Genomic DNA, 13,682 nt, shown 5'->3' with positions numbered 1-13,682 from the left:
TAGATGATGGATGCATGGATAGGAGATGGGTGTATGGATGAATAGACAGGTGATGGATGGATAGATAGGAATGGATGGATGAATAGGTAAGTGATGGACAGATGGATGAACAGAAAAGCAGATGCCACCCAGAGCCAATTAACTCTTGAGGACAGAAGAAACAGCATTATAATGGGGAAGCTGGAAATCAATTCTTGTAGAAGTCAGGTAGGGAATAAAAATCGCTTGCAGAACTTAACCATGCACAAAATCATGGGAACTTAATGATACACAGAATCATGAGAACTTAATGAATACACAGAAGCATGGGTCTTGTGATCAGAAATCCTGACTCAGTAGGTCTGGGCTGAGAGCTACGGTTTGATGTTTTAAACATGGAGCTCATCAAGCTGGTTTAAGAACAACAGTTTGAAGACCCCTGCCTTAATCTCTAACCTATCAAAAAGCATGCACAAGGCAGGGCAGATGGCCCGGGGAGTAAAGGACTTTCCATGCAAGTACAAGGGCCTGAGTTCAGGTCCCACCCACCCATGTACAGGATGGTGTGGTGGCAAACTTCTGTAACCCCAGCTCTGGGGAGGCAGACAGGGAATCCCTTGGGCTCACTGGATAGCTAGTGCAGCTGAATGAGCAACCTGACATCGACCTCTGGCCAGCACACGCACATGTGCACATGGGCGCCTGCACACACAAGAAGACTCATACTCACATGCACCCCACACACCCACGTTAAAAAAAAAAAAGAGCGGGCCATGGTGGCACATACCATTAATCCCAGCACTTGGGAGGCAGAGGTAGGTTGATCACCGTGAGTTTGAGGCCACCCTGAGACTACATAGTGAATTCCAGGTCGGCCTGGACTAGAGTAAGACCCCTGCTTCAAAAAACAAAACAAAACAAAGGGGGAAAAAAGAGTATGTACATGTACAAAGTAGCCAAAGTCAAGGTCAAGGTCAAGGTCAAGTTTGCACATGTTCTCTGAGACTGCAGTCCAGGGTGTTCCAGTGTTGGGAAGGGGCAGCAATCATGCTGACATTTGATCCTCCAGCCCCCGGGACACAACACAACTCCCATGTCCACCTTCACAGGGAGTGTGATCGCAGGCCTGCCACCAGGACACAGGGTGCTGTGGCCATGCAGCAGGTGGCGGCACGGTGAGTGATGGACCTGCCCAGGCCCAGTGGTGTCTCCACAACCTTCTGTGAGCAGCCGCTGCTCCTAGCTCTATTGTTAGGCAGCCTCCAGTGACTACAAGGCTTCATGGAGCTTCCCCCGCCCACCCCCGAGGGCTAGGGACACATGCGTTTTGACACTAGTGCCCTACTCAGTCAAGAGCCAAGCCTCTCCAGCTGCCTCAGTATCCCCACAGGATCCTGGTCCTTCTTGCCAGAGCTCTTGGCCTCCTGCACCGTCAGTGTCTTACAGTTCCAAAGACCACAGTGTGGCAGGCAGCAGCCACTGGGTAAACATGCGCATGAGGTGCCTGGATCTGGGCATTCACAGAGATGCTCCTCTTCCTCAGATTGGAAAACATAAGGAAGGAGAAAGGGTGAGCTTGCTCCCCTGCGTGGCTGGACACCTTGCTCAGCCTCACTTCCGGTGAATTACTTTCTAAAACTCCTCCCACCCCCTGCAGTGTTACCCCTCCTTTACGTCAGGGAAGAAAGCTAAGGCAAGACTCTACTACACCACACTCTTGCCACTGAGTCTCCACTTGCCTCTTACCAGGCCCGCTGCCATCTCAGACAGGAACCTGAGGGCCCCCTCCCCTGTACCCTACTCCTCCAACCCCTGAGTGGTCTGCCCGTAAGGTGATCCAGGCTGGCTGAAGAAGATGATGACCCCAAGCCACAGCCTCAGTGAGACCCGAGCGCCATCCTCCTTTCCTGGGTACTCAGCCGTGCACCTAACTCAGTTAAGAAAGTGAGCAATTTCAGGCATCTGTACCTGCTGCCACCTGGAGCCCTAAGGTGTTCCTAAGACGGAGTCTTCTTTCCCAGTGCCCAGGGGGCACAGTGGAGGGGTGTCCTGAGCCTCGGGGAGGAGTTTTGTAGGAGCCGCCCAACATTACAAGATGCTGTTTTGTGGTGCTGGAGATGTGGCAGTAGACCAATTGAGGTCCCAGCAGGCCTTGTCGCCCACAGTGCCACGGCACACACTTGCTAGGACTGCCAGAAACAAATCTTTCTGGAGCCGTTCCGACTTTAGAAATGGCATTCCCGGGGCACCGCCCTCGCCCGACTCGAGGGCACTGGGAAGCAGAAGGGATTCCTACCACTTTGCTGCCCTTGCCTCAAACACCCTGGGCCTGCACCAGAAATCACCATTCTCCCCAGGAACCAGCCCCCTTTTGGAACTTGCTCCAAACTTCCATTCCCAGCTTCCTCACCACGCCCACCACACACAGAGGAACCCCATCTTCCTCGAAGCACCCCTCTTCACCCTTCCTTGCTCTGGCCCCGGGCAGCAAGATCCGCATCATGAGCCCTGTCCCCTTCCTCCGCTCTGCTGGGGGCCTCGCCTTCTCATGGAATGCTGCTCCGTCACCTTTTATCGGCTTCTCGGTTTAGGTCCTCACGGTGTCCAGACAAGAACTTCAGTCCCAGGTGAACAGTTTAACTCACTCAGGCAGCACAAGGGGAGGAATGGGGAGTAAGGTGCAGAGAAGTCAGAAAAGCCACAAGAGGCCTGGTGTGGGGGCGCACACCTTTAATCCCAGCACTTGGGAGGCTGAGGTAAGAGGATCGCTGTGGGTTTGAGGCCAGCCTGGGCTACAGCAAGACCCTACTTCTAAAGACGGATGGAGGGAGGGAAGGAAGGAAGGAAGTGGGCTGGAGAAATGGCATGGCTTAGCGGTTAAGGCATTTGCCTGCAAAGCCTAAGGACCCTGGTTCGATTTCCTAGGACCCACATACACCAGATGCACAAGGAGGTGCATGCATCTGGAGTTCATGTTGGCTATAGGCCCTGACATGCCCATGCTCTCTTTCTGTCTATCTGCCTCTTCCTCTCTCACATAAATAATAAAGAACTTTTGGAAAGGAAAGAAGGGAGGGAGGGAGGGAGGAAGACCATGATAGCACACCAACAAGTGGGCTCCCACTGTGGGCAGCAGGGGCTCCACTCTGCAAGGGAGTTCCTGAGATGCCCCGGGAGCCACATTAGAGCTGTCCCGATATCTATACCCTTTTTGGTGGAGGGCTGTCCCTCAGGTGTCCCTCAGCACACTGAGTGAGTGGCTGTACCTGGGAGGAGAGAAAGGCACAGCCAGGGCCGCCCACAGGCTTGGGCCATTGGGCCATGGGCATAAAGCGCAGGAGCCTTTATGCAGATCCTTTGTGCCTTTGGGAGGAATTCCTCACACCCTGGGAGCGGCCTCGCAGGTGGGGTTACTTGGGGAGATACGGATGCCCAGTTACCTGGAGATCTCACAGAAGTGAGCTGTCATCTTTAGCATAAGTATATCCCAAACATGGTGTGAGATCTACTTATGCTACAAAAGAAATGTATGGTGGACAGCCAGATTTAGCCGGGCCTCTTGGACTTAACTGCTACACTTGTCAATCCTCATTCAAGGATCTGTGGACCTGGTCTTAATCTAGGCCCTAGTACCTGGATCCTCCAGCCCTTGCCTCCACAGAACACAGGGTTCTCTGGGCATGGAGGGGCCATCTTTCCCTCTGCGTGTCAACTTCTGCATACGCTGGCCCACAGTCATCACTGCCCCTCTCAGCTCCACAAGAACCTGCTGAGGAGCTCCCTGGTCACGTTACGCCCTCGTGTTACTTGCTAGCATGTGTCCCAAGTCCCCACGTCTCCAGCTTTTCCCAGCACAACAGTCAACAAGCCATCGTCAGCTGGCACACGGGGAGCCCTTAGTCCCACCAGCAACACCACACTGACACAACCGTCCCCTTTGGCCCTGGACGCCACCCTAGAGAGAGTCCTGGGCACATGTCATGCTCAGTGAAGGACTGTGCAGCAGGGGTAAGCACTGCTCTTGGTAAGGGTGGGGTTGTGCCAAGAACAGCCAGGATGTTCAGCATTCATGTACTAGCCTCTCGGTAGGCGAACTAGGTCTGGGTTTGCCCTGCGCTCTCACCCACATTACCCCAACAAGCATGCCACACACACATGGCATTCGGATCAGCCTCTCCATTTGACCTCATTGCCGTATGACCTGCCCATCGAACTCTCTCTCTGCTTTTTGCCTCCATGGCTTTTATTTTTTGAGACTATTTTTGAGTCTTGGAACGTAGCCCAGGTTGGCTTTGAACTCACAATAATCCTCTCACCTCAGCCCCGAGTGCCAGGGTCTCTCTCCTTTTTTTTTTTAACTTTTAAAAACATATTTTATTTTTATTTATTTACTTGAAAAAGGGAGAAAGAGAGAGAGAAAGAGAGAATATGGGCACACCAGGGCCTTCACTGCTGGAAATGAACTCCAGATGCATGTGCCACCTCGTGCACCTGGCATTATGTGGGTCTTAAGGAACCAAGCTTAGGTCCTTTGGCTTTGCAGGCAAATGCCTTAACTGCCAAGCCCTCTCAGGTAATATGTAATAGTCATTCGTGTGCATGACACTTTGACTTGTAAAGAACATTCCCATGAATTCGTTTATTTCAGCCTCCTTATATGGCAGGCGAAATGAGCACTATTTTTTTCTGCGTGATGAACATGACACGGTGGTTAAAGGGTGGCTCAAGTATCACATAGATTTTAATAGCAATGCCTAACTTTCATATTTGTTAGTACAAATATGGTTTAAAATGTCAACCATGGGCGGAGTGTGGCAGTACGCACTCCAGCACTCCAGAGGCTGAGGTAGGAGGACATCTGAGTTGGAGGCCAGACTGGGACTACACAGTGAGTTGCAGGTCAGCCTGAGCTACAGTGAGAGCCTACCTCAAAAGAAAAAAAAAAAAAAAAACTATGTATAGATCTACCGCATAAGGAGAAATGCTCTTCAAATCAAACCCTTATTTCTGCCTATCCAGGTCACCCTGGTAGTCACACAGCAGCCAGGAGGTCCAGTCACCTGCTTGCTGAGTTCACTGTCTATGACTCAGGCTGCGCCCTAAACACTCCTTAGATGTCTGGGTCTCCCATTCCCTGGTCCCAAACTTCCTCACCAGCATTGCACAGCCTGGCCAAGGAAGCATTAAGAGCGGAGACTGAGAGGATCTAAACGAAAGGGCATCTTGGCAAACATGAAAGGGGAAAAGTCTAGGGCTCCTCTCAGCAGAGAGGAGCGCAGCTTCAGTCTGTGATATCTGGAAGGATTAGCGCTGATGAGACCCGGCAGCGCTGGTAGGAGGGCGGGACTCACTGCCCATCCCACCGTGCCCCAAGACCCTCCGCTGGCCTAGGCAGTAGTACAAGGCACCGGAGCGCCTGCAGTGTGCTTGGGGCGCGCCAGCGCGTGTGTGGTTTCGACCAACGTTTACTTGGCGAGGGGGTGGGGCTCGGTGGGGAGTTCCCTCCAGCAAATGTCAGGGCTCAGCGACGCGCCTCCCACCACCTGATTCCTCTCTGGTGAGGCTGAAACCAGCGGCTTTGGACAGGCCTGGGTCAGGCCAGAGGGCAGGATGGGCACAAGATCCCGTCCCCTGCTCCCTCCTGGTGGATCGATCGATGTCGCCAAAGTCCAGGCAGCCGGCGTGTCTGGGGCTGAAGTTCGCAGTAGCCCCGCACTGATGAGGGAGACCAGCACCCTAAATACCAGCGAGGCCCAAAGCATGCCCCCGGATGAAGGGAGCCGCTGCGGAGGCGCCCTCACCCCTATCCACAAGCACGGGGTGGGGGGAAGAAACTGGCGTGGAGGGAGGTTCACTTGGTGGGGGGGGGGTCGCAGCCGCGCGCCGTCCCCACCCATCACTCCTTTCCTAGGTCCCGGCAGCCTGGGAGCAGCTCCACCACCCGGAGCGCAATCCACACTGTCCTTTTCCAGCAAAACAACACGACGCACCGCCCCCCGCACCCGCACCGGGGCTGGATCCCGGGCTACGCCCAGGCGGCCACTAAAAGCCGCGCCAGGCCCGGGAGCGCGCGAGGCTCCCCAGATGCCCCCGCGGCTGTCCTCGCCCCTGCCCTGCGCGGGAAATGCCCCCGAGCTCCACGCGAGAGCCGAGCAAGATCCGACCACGGCTCGGGGATCCCCTCCCCCTCCCGGGCCGCGAGAAGTGACCGCAGGGAGGGGCGCGCGGGGCGCCCCGCGTTAACAGCCTCTGCGCCGCGGGGGGTCTGGGGCGACGGCCGCCGGGCCAGGGCACTCACCGGGATGTGCACTCGCAGCGACCTCCTCTTCAGGCCGGGGTTCTTCCTGCCGTCGCTCCCGCCGGGGCTGGAAACCTCTTTCTTCTTCTTGGTGTCCATGGCCGCGCTTCCCATAACTTTATCCAGAAGTTGATCGCGGTGCCTCTTCTCTCCCCCACCCCCGGGGTCCGGTCCCGCTCCCCGCCTCCCGCGGCAGCTGTCGTTAGACTGGAACCGCGTGCACTTCCCGCCTGTCCTTGCACTCCCGAGACACCTCGTGGGGACTTCCGCGGGGAGGGCGGGCGAAGCAGGTAACGCGCGCGCCGCGCTCGCCCGAGGGGGCCCGGCGGGCAGCGCGGGGAGGCGGCGTGGCCTCTCGTCCTCGCCCCCCCACGCCGTGTCGACCCCTACACACCCACAGTCACTCGGGACCCGCGCGTGGCAGCGGTCTCCCGCCAGTCGACAAAGTTTTCCTTCCTTTTTGCAAAGCGAATCTACATTTTTACACCTCTCGGCTCCTCCCACTGGTTCCCAGAGGTCATCTCTGAGGCAGGTGCAATTAAAAGTAATGATTTGGAAAGCAGCCCGCCCGTGCCCGTGGCGACGGTGGCGACGGCGAGGAGGCTCCCTGTCTAAATGCAGAAGCCTGGGCCTCGGGAGACCAGCTGCCCCGGGACCGGGCGGTCCTCCTCTCCGGGCGAGGGAGGGCAGGGGTGGGGGGAAGAGGAGGCGCAAAGGCGAAGGCTCTTCGCAATTGGGCTGTGGCTCGGCCGCGGGCAGCGGTGACGACTCGCAGGGGGCCCCCGCGGGCGGGAGGGAGACCCGGAGAGCCGAGCCCAGCCGAGCCCAGCCGAGCCGAGCCGGGCGGTGCGCCCCGCGGGGACCTGGGCGAGCGCGGGGGCCGGGCCTGGCAGCACGCAGGCTCCGGGGCGCCGGGCGGTGGCGGGCGGCGCGCGTTGAACAGGAAGTGCGCTGCGTGCAGCGCCGCCGTCCCGCGCCCCGCCGCCCACGCCGTCCCCGGGTCGCCGCGCACTGTCTTCTCCTGCTGCCTCCGGACCCGTTCGCTCGCAGACGCTTTTGGATCCATCTCCTCTTGCGCTCATGGCGGGGGTGGGGTGGGGTGGGGTGGGGTGTGTCTGTGCTCGGGCCTGAGCCCCGCACCCACGCTCGCACACACCCGGCCGCGAGGGTGGATGCGGGTGGCGGGTGCCTGGGGACTGCCGCCGCCGCCCCCCTGCTGCGGGGCGCGGACAACACCACCGCGCGCCCCGGGCTCCTCGGGAGCTGCGCGCAGGATCCGCGCGTCCCCGCGCCCTGCACGGCACTGAGCTCGGGGACTGCGGGAGAAATGCGCGCGCGACGGCCGGAACAGCAGGGCGAGGACTCCACGTGCTCCTCGGGGGCTTTGGGGCTGCAGAGACGGCGTCGCCAACAGCCTAGGGCCCCGGGGCTCCCAGGGCGGCGGCGAGACCTTCCAGCTCCTCCGCTAGATGGGGCCCGGGTGACCCCACAGCTATCACGAGCGAGCTCTGGGGGAAAGCTGACGCCAGTTCAGCTGCTCCCCATAATCACTATCGGAGGGAGCGCCCCCCTCCAGAGAAAGAACATAACAGAGGTCCCTTTTTTAATTTTTTTTGTTGGTTTTTATTTATTTATTTGAGAGCGACAGACAAAGAGGCAGATAGATAAGAGAATGGGCGCGCCAGGACCTCCAGCCACTGCAAAGGAACTCTAAACGCAAGCGTCCCCTTGTCCATCTGTCTTTCGTGGGTCCTGGGGAATAGAGCCTCGAACCGAGGTCCTTAGGCTTCGCAGGCAATCGCTTAACCGGTAAGCCATCTCCCCAGCCCCAGGGGTCTGTATGGAAAGGACACCGCGGGTTGGTGAGGAGGTGGCCTTTGTCCCTCTCCAGGTGCTGACTTCAGGAGACAAGTTCTATCCTAGGAAGAGGCGTGGTTCGGAGGCTTGGAGGGCCTCTGCCTTAGGAAGGGGCTTGTCTCTCCCCAGGATAGGCAACCTAGGTTCAGCTGTCTTTTGGGTTTCCACTTCCAATCAAGTTCCAACAACTGGTGTGTGTGGGGGATCCCTTAAGGCGGGGGAGGGGGCGGCAGGAACTTTCTGGAGGATCCTCATTTTTTTTTCTAATCAAGAGATAGGGAAAGGGATGGGAGGAAGGGACAAAGGGAGAGAGTGACAGAGAGAGAGAGAGAGAGAGAGAATGGGTGCACCAGGGCCTCTAGCCATTGCAAATGAACTCCAGACACATGTGCCACCACGTGCATCTGGCTTACTTGAGACCTGGAGAATCGCACCTGGGTCCTTAGACTTCGCAGGCAAGCACCTTAACTGCTAAACCATTTCTCCAGCCCCTTAAAGCCACTCTGATCAAACGGTGTCATTTATGCACTCTGGAAAATCAGCTGTTAACATGTTAAGCTGGAAGTGACATTTATATGACAGTGTGGGAATGATTTTTAGTGGGCCAGGGCAGCCCCTTGGACCCTGACACAGCACCCCACAGACTAAGGCCTCCCTCCCTTTTCTCATTTTTTTTTTCTAATCAATAATGAAGCCAGACTGGACAGCTCTCGACTCCTAAAGCAGTGGTTTACCTGAAAGAAATTGCCTTGGGCTCCAGCAGTGGCTCAGCCCTTCAAAGTGCTTGCTTGCAAAGCCTGCCACTCCAAGTTCGTTTCCCTAGGTCCCACGTAAAGACCCATGCACAAATGGCACATGCATCTGGAGTTTGTTTGCAGCAGTGCACATGCTCTCATGCTCTCGTTCAATTAAAATAAAGAAATAAATAATAAAAATATTAAGACATCTACAGTCACCCAAGAGGTTATTCCCTGTCAGGGTGTGTGATTTCCTAGTGGTTTCTAGCTCTTTGCTAGAACAAAACTCTGCAAGAGTGGGAGGGTGTGCTGGCGAGAGCTCAGCTGGTAAAGGGCTTATATTGCAAGCATGCGGAACCTGAGTTTGATCTCCAGAACACGCATGGAAGAAGGTCAAGAGGGGTGGTAGGTGCTCATCATTCCAGCTAGGAGGCAGAGACAGGCCGAACCCTGGGCCTCACTGGCTCCCTGGTCTAGACGACTTGGTGAGGTCCAGATCAGTGAGAAATCCTGTCTCAAAAGAACAAAAGGGTGGATGGTGCCTGAGGAGCAGCAATCAAGTTCTCTGGCTTCCACACCCACGCCTGTACACCATGCACCTCCACGCGCGAACACACACACACACAGAAAGGGCTCTGCGAGACTCTGTATCACCCCAAGAAAAAGGAGGGAGGCCTTAGTCTGTGGGGTGCTGTGTCAGGGTCCAAGGGGCTGCCCTGGCCCACTAAAAATCATTCCCACACTGTCATATAAATGTCACTTCCAGCTTAACATGTTAACAGCTGATTTTCCAGAGTGCATAAATGACACCGTTTGATCAGAGTGGCTTTAAGGGGCTGGAGAAATGGTTTAGCAGTTAAGGTGCTTGCCTGCGAAGTCTAAGGACCCAGGTGCGATTCTCCAGGTCTCAAGTAAGCCAGATGCACGTGGTGGCACATGTGTCTGGAGTTCATTTGCAATGGCTAGAGGCCCTGGTGCACCCATTCTCTCTCTCTCTCTCTCTCTGTCACTCTCTCCCTTTGTCCCTTCCTCCCACCCCTTTCCCTATCTCTAATAAATAAATAAATAAAAATAAATCTTAAAGCAAATTTTTTTAAAAAGGGAAATGGCTTTAAGAAGAAAAATGGAGAAACCTGGTGGTGGCACACACACGCCTTGAATCCCAGCACTTGGGAGGCAGAGGTAGGAGGATCGCTGTGAGTTCCAGGCCACCCTGAGACTCCATAGTGAATTCCAGATCAGTCTGGGCTAGAGCGAAACCCTACGGCGGGGAAAAAAAGAAGAAAAAGAAAAGTTGAGCCATCAGAAAGGTTGACTGCCAGGTAGGGAAGGACTGTCCATGGGACAACTATCCTGATTGGACTACCTGTTTTCTTTATGCCACAGGGTTTTTTTTTTTTAATGAAAAAAAATTATTTTAGTTAAAAGAGAGAATGAGCATGCCAGGGCCTCTAGCCACTGCCAACAAACTCCAGAAGCATGTATCACCTTGTGCATCTGGCTTACATGGGTCCTCTGGCTTCATAGGCAAATGTCTTAACTGCTAAGCCATCTCTGCAGCCCAGTATTTGGTCTTTTATTTATTTTTTTTATTTTATTTTTTATTTTTATTAACATTTTCCATGATTATAAAATATATCCCATGGTAATTCCTTCCCTCCCCACCCCCACACTTTCCCATTTGAAATTCCATTCTCCATCATATTACCTCCCCATTACAATCATTGTAATTACATATATACAATATCAACCTATTAAGTATCCTCCTCCTAGTTTTTGTTTTTGAGTGAAGATGTTAGTACCTTGGAATCCCCAATTAAATGACTAGTCAAGTATGGTGGTAAATGCTGGTAATCCTAGTATTCAGGAAGTTGAGGCGAGGGGAATCTCAATTCGAAAGCCAGCCTCACCTATATTGTGAGACCTTGTCTCCAAAAAGGCAAAACATACTGTATTGCTTATATTTCAGCATTTAAGAGTTTGGGGAGGCATATGTTAATATTTATGAATTTAGGTATTCCCTATAGAAGATGTCAGGATTGGTTATCAGCCATTTTTTTCCTTCTGAAAAGATACTGATCTCATGTTCTTGGGTCAGAGGAATCATAGATGGGGGCATGGAAGTTGTTTTGCTTTAAGCCATTTTCTGAAAGCCTCCTTGTTGTACGCAGCTTCTTGTTGCTGGAACAAAACACCCAACCAACAGCAGCTGATGGAAAGCAAGGTTTGTTTTTGGCTTATAGTCTCAAGGGGAAGATCCATCCTTGTAGGCAAGCAGGGGCTGTGCATCACGGGAGAGGCAGGAGCGTGGGCTGAACTCGCCCTGGCAGAAGGGGCGGCTCCCCTCCCAAACTGCCACCTGCTGGGGATGAGTGAGTAAGAGGCTTACTCACAAACCTATGAGGCTATAGGGGACCCTTCACATTCAATCCACGATAATTCCTTTCCCTCCATGTGCACGGGGCCTTGTTTGCTTGTTTTGGTTTTAGTTTTTTTTTTAATATGTTTTATTATTTATTTATTGTGGGGGGAGAGGCAGATAGAATGGACACCCTAGGGCCCCCAGCCACTGCAAACGAACTTCAGATGCACACGTCCCTTTGTGCATATGGCTTATGTGGATACTGGGAAATTGAACCAGGGTCCTTTTGCTTTACAGACAAGCACTTAACCACTAAGCCATTTCTCCAGCTTACTAATCCTTCTCTGTATAATATTCTATTTAGGAAAATGTGGCATTACGATAATATTTGTCTTGACGACTGAATTTTTAGCACCTCATAGATTTTTCCACCCAAGAGCAGTACCTCATACCAGCACACGTGTGCTTGTGTGTGCGTGAACACACACACAGAGTTCTTTCTTTCTGGCTGGTGGAAGGGTGAGAAAGAAAGTTTTGAGGCAACTGTCTCACTAGTTCCTGGAAGACCACCCAGTCCCTCTCCACACGTCCCCTGACTGGCTGTGGACAAAAGTCACTCAGTTTCCCCAACTGTAAGTGGAATCAATGGACTTTAGGAGATGTTTAGCAAGGCTCCTGTCACCAGGGGTTGTAGATTGTCTTGATTCTCTTTCTAATGATCTTGTTATTTTTATCCTCCAGTCATGTTTTATATTGAGTTTTACAAAAGGATTGTTCCACAGTGAATCAGAACCAGAGCCACTGCAACTTAAAACGCCCCACACAGCATTAGCGTGTGACTCGCTTCCTAGCACTTCCCATGGGCTGTTTCTAGTCCTGCCGTAGGCCGCACACTGCCACCATGCTGCACCACCAGTGACCATCTCCCCACGTCTGGAGCCCCCGTGCCGAGCGCTGTCACCCGCCCCGCAGGGCTCCTGCTCCACCAGCTGGTCCCTCATAGTCATACCACCCATTCCCCGGCCCAGCGACATCTTATTCAGAGGAGACAATTTCAAACCCTGGATCGCCAGCCAAGGCAAGCATCCCAGAAGAGTTAATGTAGTTGGGTGTGGTGTTCATGAGCTTCTCCAGGGTCTGTCACAAGAGGAAGGCTTGAGCCCAGCATCTCAAAACTAGCCTGGGAAACGTAGGGAGACCCTTTCCTGGGGTAGGGGAAACCCTTCATCCAAAGCTTATAAAGGGGACACTAGTAACTTAGTTTCATTTAGTTTAGTTTTATTCCTACCCCTCTGCTTTTTATTCATTTTGCTAATTAAAACCTCTATAAATGAAGATCGATGGCTTTGAATGTCACTGTTGTGGGCCACTAACCACTGAAAAGCCTACAGCGGGGCTGAAGAATGGCCCGGTGGGTGAGGGTACCTGCTGTGCCAGCGTGAAGGCCTGAGAGAGCTCTGAATGTGATCCTCAGCCCTCTGCTAAACACCGAGCACGGCCACACATGCCTGTCTCCCCAGTGTTGCAGAGGGTGGAGACAGGAGAACTGCTGGGACTCACTGGCCAACCAGTATGACCAAGAAAATAGCCATTCTGTGAGACTCTGTCTCAAGGAAGCATCACAGAGTGACAGAGGAGGACACCCTGACATGATCCTGTGTCTCCACTCACGTGTGCATCTGCACACACACTGGTGTATGTGCTGTACTCCGTGCACACACTACACAAACGCACACACTACACACACGCACACACTGTACTCTGTGCGCACACTATACTAATGCATGTGCTATACACCGTGCACACACTAAACAAATGCGCACTATACACCGTGCATATGTTATACAAGTGGACGCACTATATACTGTGCATACACTACACATACGTACAGAATACATACTATACACATGCCAAAAAATAAAAGAAAAGCCCCCACACCTGCCCTGTGCCCTGGCAATGTCCCATTTAGAAGGCCTCTTATGCTCTGTAGATGGACACATTCCTGCTGTGTTCTTATGCTCGACAGTGTGGCCCCCAGTGGAAAGAGGACACGAGTCTGTTTTATTACTCCCCTGCACATGCAGGCCCTGTGGCTGCTACCTCATGTTAATCACCTGGTTTCTGTCAGGGTCCCTCGAAAGACCTGTCCCATATGCTTCACAGACCTGGCAGCTGAAGCCCGGCTGCTGGCTGGTGATTTGTACCCAAGTAACTTCTGCCTGTCGATTGTCATTGCTGCTTCTTTTGGCACAAGAGGAAAAGGGTAGCCCTTTCTATTTTAAAAGCTTTGCACCAGACTAACAAAACTAGAATCCGGGCTGGAGAGATGGCTTACTGGTTAAGGCGTTTGCCTGCAAAGCCAAAGGACGCAGGTTTGATTCCTCAGGACCTACGTTAGCCAGATGCACAGGGGCCACACCCATCTGGAGTTTGTTTGCAGTGGCTGAAG

At 53.6% G+C, this 13,682-nt stretch overlaps 1 protein-coding gene across 2 annotated transcripts in view; it reads right to left on the bottom strand.

Moving 5' to 3' along the window:
- Window positions 1-6,512, bottom strand: part of Prkag2 (protein kinase AMP-activated non-catalytic subunit gamma 2) — a 272,478-nt gene extending 265,966 nt beyond the window's left edge. Inside the window, exon 1 of one of the 2 annotated variants that reach the window (XM_045160311.1) lies at window positions 6,278-6,512. In XM_045160311.1, coding sequence (XP_045016246.1) covers window positions 6,278-6,391 — 114 coding nt within the window. In that variant the 5' untranslated portion in view covers window positions 6,392-6,512. The remainder of the gene's footprint in view (window positions 1-6,277) is intronic. The other variant, XM_045160312.1, reaches the window with a different exon arrangement.
- Between the last annotated feature and the right edge of the window lie 7,170 nt (window positions 6,513-13,682).

This window comes from Jaculus jaculus, chromosome 10, assembly GCF_020740685.1.
Source record: "Jaculus jaculus isolate mJacJac1 chromosome 10, mJacJac1.mat.Y.cur, whole genome shotgun sequence".
Lineage (NCBI taxonomy): Eukaryota > Metazoa > Chordata > Mammalia > Rodentia > Dipodidae > Jaculus > Jaculus jaculus.
This window is presented reverse-complemented; position numbering and strand designations above follow the sequence as displayed.